The 9205-nt window shown below is 32.8% G+C and overlaps 1 protein-coding gene across 1 annotated transcript in view; it reads right to left on the bottom strand.

Moving 5' to 3' along the window:
• LOC111710994 (uncharacterized) overlaps nucleotides 1-7619 on the bottom strand; it is a gene marked incomplete at its 5' end in the record, with an annotated part of 10631 nt that extends 3012 nt beyond the window's left edge. Inside the window, 8 exon segments of the mRNA XM_023485210.1 lie at nucleotides 832-923; nucleotides 2234-2299; nucleotides 3228-3330; nucleotides 4266-4370; nucleotides 4957-5080; nucleotides 5732-5816; nucleotides 6987-7356; nucleotides 7414-7619. Coding sequence (XP_023340978.1) covers nucleotides 832-923; nucleotides 2234-2299; nucleotides 3228-3330; nucleotides 4266-4370; nucleotides 4957-5080; nucleotides 5732-5816; nucleotides 6987-7356; nucleotides 7414-7565 — 1097 coding nt within the window.
• Nucleotides 7620-9205: the final 1586 nt, after the last annotated feature.

Genomic DNA, 9205 nt, shown 5'->3' with positions numbered 1-9205 from the left:
ATTCTATCCTGTCCATCTTATAATGTACATTGTCCTGCACATTCTACATTCTATCCTGTCTATCTTATAATGTACATTGTATTGCACATTCTACATTCTATCCTGTCTTTCTTATAATTTACATTGTACTGCACATCCTACATTCTCTATTCTCTCTTTCTTATATGAACATTGTATTACACATTCTACATTCTATCCTGTCCATCTTATAATGTATATTGTACGACATATTCTACATTCTATCCTGTCTATTTTATAATGTACATTGTACTGCACATTCTACATTCTATCCTATCTATCTTATAAAGTAAATTGTACTGAACCTCTAATTTCTATCCTGTCTTTCTTATAATGTACAATATATACTGTACATTTTACATTTTATCCTCTCCATTTTATAATATACAATGTACTGCCACATTCTGCAATATTATATTCTACATTCTACAATGTACATTGGATCCTGTTCTTTTTATATTTTGAAGTTGTAGATTATATGATAAATTGTTCAATGTTTAGTGTGTTAATACAGTGATCGGTATTTATGTCTATCCAATAAAGACTTTTTTCCACAAGTTTTTGATTGTTAACAAGCTTTTTTTTTGAATTTGCTGTTTTTTCAAATTACAAGTTTACAAGTATAAAACACAGAGTATATAGCTGTTTTTTCGAATTAAAGTTTACAAGTAAACAACGAGTATATAGCTTTTTTTTATTCTTTCAATATTTTATTTCCATAATTATTTGTATTCATGCTGTTTAAAAGCTTGTTAGAAATCAAAATTGAAATCAAAAATCGTCTTCATTAATTTCTACGACGACTGTTCTTACCTAAAGAACCCCCATTCCACACTCTTACAGTTCATCTTGAGCCTTATCTCAGTTTGTGATGGAACCAACACTCTTCTAGCCTGGCTGGCATCCTTAAACCAAGGTAATAAGGCAAGGAAAGTTAATTGATGTTGCGTATTCTCTGCGTACATATTGAAACCGGTTCTATCTGGGCGGCGTTAGTAAACAAGAATAGATGCATCAGTGTTACTCTAGCATCCGAGGAGGATAAAAGCATTTAATTTTGATAATTTTGATAATTCACATAGAAACTTCCTATGACCAGGATATTTCATTGATTTTTTATGTCAGGCTGTGACATCCGTCTTGTGTTTACTTTACCGCCCAGAGACAGCACACTGCAGTACTGAAAATGCGTACACCTCTGGAATATAACTATCTTTACATTATAATTCTTTTCCTTAAACAGTTAACAGGGGGATTCTAGACAAATGTTTATATATGCTAAAATTTAGATGAAGCAGGAGAAAAATTCTTCTAAAAAATCCGGAAAGTTGGTTAATATGAGTAGATATCAAATGGCTCAATCTGAACCAACTGAAAATATATCTATTACTGGCACAATCGCTTTCCTTGAAAAATTTCGTTTCAAACAAAGAAACTGAACACTTGACTAAAATTATAATTTTTAAATCCTACAGCTTTGCAACCTGATAATGTAATCCTTTGATATTTTAAACTTCTGCTATTTGAACTATTATAAGTAATAGTTTGAAATATGAAGAGCCAAGACATCAGGTTGCAAAGATGTAAGAATTCTAAAATTAGAGTTTGAGGAAAATATTTAGTTTATTTGTCAATGAATTAATAATTGTAAAATGTTGAAGCGAATAGTCCTTTTTGATATTGAAAACTGATTTATATACCAATAAGAGATCAATACTAGAAAGGAATTGAGTTTTAACCACAAAATCTGATTTTCTAATTCCTATATCTTTGCAACCCAATATCGTATATGTTTCAAACTATAAATTCTGTTAGATAAAAAATCTAAGTTTGAAATGTCAAAGGTTTACATCATTAGGATGTTAAAATATAGGAATGAGAAAATTTGAGTTTGTGGCAAAGACTCAATTCCTTTGTGTTTTGAGAACGAATTTTTAAAATTCATATTTTGATTAGTATTTTGCCAATTGGACCTGGATCCCAGAATCCACATATCTTTTGTGGATCCTGCACTGTAAAAGGAGAAGGTGCCCTGGTAGCTTCTCTGGAGTTGATTTTACGTATAAGTATGGTAAAAGACAACTATAGCCGGTTTCATATTAGATATTCAAAACATTTTTTCTTCTCAATAGCTCTTTCATATGAGGATTTATGAAAACTTATAATATTTCAATCTTACGTAATAAACTAATAGTTTGATGCAAATAAAATAAACCTGGTGAGATTTAAAATGTAGTATCACGTTGTAACCAACATTATCCTGTGACGTCACAACTGCAACCTTAACGACATGGATGAAGATTATTTATTTATAATGATAATAATAATAATACGAGGTATGGTTAATAAGTTTTGCGAAATATTTGTTAAGGGTACTTCTAGAATCTAGACGTCTCAGCCCTGTCATTTTTGTGTGGGACCTCACATGACCCCTGGAAAGGCTTACGGGAGCTCAAAATTACAAAAAGTTATACTAAATTTTTGTAAATCCAAGAAAAAAATTGCAAATCCGCAAATTTTTTTATTATTGTTTTATCGAAGAGAAAATGGCGAAAGGTTAAGTAACAATTAAAAGTTTAAATATAAGATGGGCGCGCGAAGCTGATTTAGAAATAGATTAAAAAAATCCGCTGTCCAGTTATAAATGACTTCAGACCGAAGTAAGTCCTTGTAATAGATTGTTCTCAAATAAATACCACAAAATTAAGGAATTCTTATTTCCTCTCTTTATCTATATATATATTATACCTATATCTGATAAGTAAAACACAGATTATTTTTCCATTTATCTATTTTCTTATATATATACTTTGCTTGTCTGTCTGTTTATTTCTTTGTATCCAATAAACTTCAAAAAAACACTGAACCGATTGGGCCCAAAATTTTGAAGCAGCTCACATGCTTAGAATTGCAAAAATTTGTCTCCAAAAAAATTGATATTAGTAAAATTTTGAAAATCCACGAAAAAATATTTTTAATTCTACGAGCTTTTTTGTTATTGATTTAAATTGTACATAAAGAAAATGCTCACGGATAGAGCAACAATTAAAACTTGAAATAAAAATGTCCTCTCCCATATAAAACCCCCCCACCCCTCCTCCCCTCCTCCCCTCCTTCCCTCATCCCCTCCTCCTAAGATTTTTAAAAGATATTTCTTTCTTCATGTTTGCAAAGTGTGGTTAGGAGGATAAGTAAAAAATAAATCTTACTTTAGTAAGGTTCTTGCAATATCTACTGATAAGAAAGAACCAGTATTCTGCTGAGCGAGGAACCAGTAAACCAAGAACCAGGAGCTCATCTCGGTCCTGGGATCTACATTAAGCTCATAGAGGATATATAGTTACAGGGTTACCAGGATATTTCAGGTACATAGAGGATATACGGTTACAGAGCTACCAGGACATATCAGGCTCATAGAGGATATATAGTTACAGAGCTACCAGGTTATGTCAGATACATAGAGGATATATAGTTACAGAGCTACCAGGATATATTATACTCTTAGAGGATATATAGTTAGAGAGCTACCAGAATATATCAGATACATAGAGGATACATAGTTACAGAGCAACCAGGATTTATTAGGTACATAGAGGATATAAAGTTACAGAGCTACCAAGATATGGCAGGTACATAGAGGATAAATAGTTGTATATAGAATGTAAAGTTACAGAGTTACAATGTTTTATCATGCTCACAGAGGATGTAAATTACAGCAGGGTAACATCAAATACAGCTGCACAGAGAAGTCTCAAAAAGATTTGAAATTTTATGCAGAACCAACAATCTTTTTAAGAAAAGCACACGTTTATAGTTTAGATTTTCTTGAAGGAATTGAAATCAAGAAATTAATTTAAATCTCAAATTTTTATGCGGGAAACAGTACCCCATACATTATCATTTTTTTATGTATTTTCAAACCAATTTCCAAGTCTACTGAATTTCGGATATTTCCTGATTTCATTTTAACGGAAACCATACTTTAACTGAGATTAATTTAGAAAATGACGAGACGGTCGACAAAATTTCAAATAATCCTCCATCTAAAAAGTTACATATTCGATCCACAACGGTACCCTTTAAACCTTTAGACTTAGCAGCAAAAACAAAGAAGGAAATTGTCAGAATTGATACCTTTCTAGCGTCGGTATCTTCCTCATTTATTCGTTTATCAAGCTGTGTAGAATTGTATCTCTTCGAATAGAGGGTTTTTCAAATTCTAATTTTTAAAATTAACGAATTCATACTTTTTCAAAAGAACCGGTTTCCCTGGTCTAATCTCCACTGAGTTGAGAGTATTCACTGCTTTATATGCATCTTCAACTCTCGTGTACCGTACATAGCAGTGGGTCCTGAAATAATAAACTCTCATGTACCGTACATAGCAGTGGGTCCTAAAATAATAAACTCTCATGTACCGCACATAGCAGTGGGTACTAAAATAATAAACTATCATGTACCATACATAGCAGTGGGTCCTGAAATAATGTAAACAAAATGTTAATTTTTCTATTATTTTTTATCAACAAAAGTGATTGTAAAAAAATTATATAAATTTTATATTTTTGATTTTTTACTTTTCCAAAACCAATAAACTTTTCAGCGTCTACACTCTATATGCTTGCTGTTTTGCGTTGCCTGTTATTATAATATATTTACTTCGTGAATCCACTTGATTCTTCTATCTATCTATCTTCTTCTATACTTTGTTTGTTTGATTGTCTGTTTGTATCCAATAAACGCCAAAACGGCTAAACCGATCAGGCCAAATTTTTTGTGGGAACTCACGTGACCCCAAGGAGGGATATGGATGCTCTGAATTACAAAAATTGTCTAAAAATTTTTATGATTTTCTTAATATTTTATCGAAAAAAGATTGATCGCAACAATTAAAAGTTGAAATAGAAGCGCCCTGAAACCCTAGTTTAATATATTTACTTAGTGAATCCGCTGAAATGAACTAGAATTCTTAGTTTCTGAATAGTTCCAGCTTTAGAGAAGAATGGAACCAGCTCATCTTCAAAACACAGATCAGGTAGGTTATAGCAGTACACTTCTGCTCCTAAACAATAATAATAATAATAAAAATAGTAATAATAAATATGAAGAAATTAAGTATTTGCCACAAACTCTGATTTTCTAAGCCATATATCTTTTCAACCCAATATCGTAGATCATAGAATTTCAAACTATTAGTTACGTTAAATCAAATAATCAAAGTTTGAATTATCAAAGGTTTACACCACCAGGTTCCAAAGAAATAGGAATTACAAATTTGATTTTGTGGCAAATACTCAATTTCTCCAAGTATAAATAAAAGAACTAAATTTTCATTGAATCATGCATTATGTTTCATGCGTGATTCACAATTCTCGAACTAAAAGATTAAAGGTTCTAGTAAACCTACCTCTAGGCTCTAAGTACACTTACTGGTTGTATATCCTGGTATAAAACTAACCCCTGACAGGATCTAGTAAATCTAACCCTGAAGTACTGGTTGTATATCAAGGTATAAAACTAACCTCTGACAGGATCTGGTAAATCTAACCCTGAAGTACTGGTTGAATATCCAGGTATAAAACTAACCTCTGACAGGATCTGGTAAATCTAACTCTGGGTACTGGTTGTATATCAAGGTATAAAACTAACCTCTGACAGGATCTGGTAAATCTAACCCTGAAGTACTGGTTGTATATCCAGGTATAAAACTAACCTCTGACATCATCCAGTAAATTTAGCTCTGGGTGCTTGTAATGTCTCTGTCCATGTATCTTCGAAATCCTGGCCCCTGTCTTCTTCTGAATATAGAGGGTGTCTCACGAAAAATGACAGTTTGTAAATAGTTTTGAATGTCGTCTTCTATACACTGTATTAGATATTAAAAGCTGTTTGCAGTTTATTTCGTTTTAAAAATATTTTGCTCAAATATATTTCACTTTGAAGTTAATTTTACTATAATATGACTCCTATATAATATTTTTATTATTGTCTTTGGTATTAAGCAACTTAACAAATTATGGAAGAAGACATTCTAAACTATTTACCAACTGTCATGTTTCGTGGGACAAAGAAATTAACAAAAAGTCGACAAAGAATGATTTTTGAAAAACATAATAATTATTCTATTTAAACTATCAATAGATCTAACGTACAGGGTGTCCCAAAAAACATTGGAATTCAGTGACGAATTCGATATCGTCTTTGTTATGAATTAGCAGTGTAATACCTAATTTCAAAAGCCATAATATTATTATGTCTGCTAGAGTTTCTTTTATGAAAAGGGTTAAAGACTGTAAAGATGTGTCTATAATGTCTCCGCAAGATGAACAGTGAAGACGGACAAGTTTACTCTGTTTGTATACTGCAATTTTCTTGTATTACTAAGTACAACCGTATGCAGTGAAAACATAAACAAACAAAATGTGAACATAGCAGACGAAACTCTTACAGATTACAGCTTTCTCAGTAGGTATCACTATACTAAATTAAAGAATTATTTAAAAAGACGATATCGAATTCGTCACTGAATTCCCATGTTTATTGGGACACCCTCTACGTAAACCCCGCTATTTGTAATGGTAAAGGTTATAGGGAGATTTTTTAAAATTCTGGGTGGGGGGGGAAGGTTGCGAAAAATAAGTTTTTATTGTTTTTGCAAATAATATACTTTGACACATGTTTTACTATTCATTTTTCAAAGGCTTTTCAAAATTATAACTTTTAGATCGGTAGCTTAAATAACAAGTTAAAGGTTATCTTAGATTTTTTGAAACACCCGGGCGGTGTTTAAACTTTCAACTTTCAACTTAACCTTGCATTAAAAAAAAATTATTATTTTTATTACTATGTCAAGACAGGCAACAAATTTCAAGGTGTAAGTGTGAAAAATGATTGCCAGGACGAACAAAAAAGGGCATTTTTGGTTGAAAGGACATTTACCATCAAGTTTACGCGATTTTAAATCCTACCAGAAGAGATTTAATCCTCCTGTTCTTCTGTTCAATCTCCTTGTTTGAAACCTCACAGTCCACCAGGATACTGATAAATCCTCCATCTGTAGGATCCAGGGAATCTTCAACAGCAAGATCATGAGAGTTCATCTTGCTCAGGGTTCCTGATTCATCCTCATCTTTATTGGGTTTGGGGCGTCTAATCACTTCTCCACAAATGTCAGCAGCTTCTCGTGTTTGAGCTGCTGCTCCTCTGCCTGTGTTAGCAGCTGAAGCTCCTCCGCTTGTGTTTGCAGCTGCCCCCAGAGACTCTACCTGTTTACCAGATCTATCTCCAATTAAATCTTGATAAACGTCCGACTCTTCTCTATCAGAGTCAATCAGGATACTAAAAAGAGAAATATTACTGAATAATTTTGAAACTATATGGTTTTTAAAAACTTACTCAAGGTTGGATTTTTCATTGTCCATGAGAAATGCGTAGGTAGAGAACGCGCATTCTTCTAGCTCAATAAAAACCTTCTCTTTCAAACCTTCTACAGGAGAATCCATCTTAACAGAAACCTTCTCTTCCAACCCTTCCACAATAGAATCCATCTTAACAGAAAATGAGGGGGTTTCTTGCAGCAGGAGAGTTTCTTTTCTCTTCTCCTTATGCAACATAGTTTCAAATTATATTTTTGTTTTTTATTTCAAAGTTTATCAAAAATTAATTTTAAAAAACGTAAATTTAAATAACTCAAAAAATCTAAGATTAAAAAAATTTCCCAGAAAAAAACATTAGATTAGTAAAATTTGCCTTTTTTGATTGAACTTTTGTCTTGGTTATTGATAAAACCTGGTAATTTCACTTGAATGTTTACTAAGTTAGCAAGTATTAATGGATAATTTAGACCTGTAGTTACTTCCTGGTTCCTAACTGCTCATGTAAATCTGAAAATGTACATTTTACATAATTACACAAAGCAATGTTATGTAGTACATATTTCCATTTTAAAATTACGGGGAATTTACAGAATTTGCATTGGACTTTTTTAAGAAGATAGAAAACGTACATAAAACACAATGAATAAACACAAGTGAAATACAGGATTCGGGCAATAAACTCTCTGTGTTTGTCAGCGAAAAACAACCTTTGTTCTTAAACAATTACAAAGATTGAACAAAAATGTTATACTTCAGATTTTCTAAAATAAAGATAAATGCTTTCAAATTCCTTATTGCTACAGAATACAGAAAATGACAAAGCATTTCTTTGCAAAAATACGAATTAAAAATATTTTTACTTAAGATTTTCTTTACAAATTGTTTTTGTTACATGGTTTCAATTAAAAAATAACACAGTCAAAATTCTAAATCGAAATTCTGAATTAGATCTTCTTAGTTCGCCGTCAGATTCAGTCCTGGTCTGATTCCAGCCAAACGAAGACTTCTTCTCCGACCTTGGTCCAAGTACTGTACCATGTCTGATCCTAGACACATTCTCTTCAAAGACGCAGACCCGTCGAACCCTAGAACAGTCTTACTTCTCTTCCTACTTTCTACGGGTACCTTGGTGTATGTGTGAACTGTGCGGCTACGTTTCTTCACTTCTTCTACAGATTCCTCTTCAACTGAAGCTGCTCGAGGTTCTATTTTCGGATAAACAGAACGGATACGTGTCTTCACTCCACCTGAAGATTTCCCTACAACTTTAGGTTCTAGTTTCGACTGAACTGAGCGGCTACGTTTCTTAACTTCCCTTAGAGGTTCCCTTTCAACTTTAGAAGCTCCTTGTATTGGTTCATCATCAAGTTCTTGATGCTGGTATAGTTCTTGTTCTAAGGCATAATCTGTACAAACTGATTTCGATCTCTTTCTCAGTGGTTTAGGAGGTCCATAAGAGTTTATTCGTTTCATTTTTTTCTTCTCACCAGCTCCGGAGTATCCACTCCGTCCTGCTCCGGGATTCAGTTCTTGCTCACTTCTCCTATCTCCGGGACAAGGTAGATCTACATGCTGTAATAGTTCTGGATCTTCAGCATTATCTTCACGCACTACTTGAGATCTTCTCAGTAGTTTAGGAGGTCCAAATGAACTTCTTCGTTTAATTTCTTTCTTCTCATCAGCTGTGTGTGAGATGTTAATCTGCAAACTCAATCCTTGTTTAAGAAACTTCTCACATGAACCAACTCCCTCTGATGCTGATGCAACACAGTTGTAATCTTCGTTCTCATCGTTCTCCTTCTCTTCCTTCT

This window comes from Eurytemora carolleeae, unplaced genomic scaffold (assembly GCF_000591075.1).
Source record: "Eurytemora carolleeae unplaced genomic scaffold, Eaff_2.0 scaffold610, whole genome shotgun sequence".
Classification (NCBI taxonomy): domain Eukaryota; kingdom Metazoa; phylum Arthropoda; class Copepoda; order Calanoida; family Temoridae; genus Eurytemora; species Eurytemora carolleeae.
Note: the sequence above shows the minus strand (reverse complement) of the source record. Positions and strands in the feature narration are given on the sequence as shown.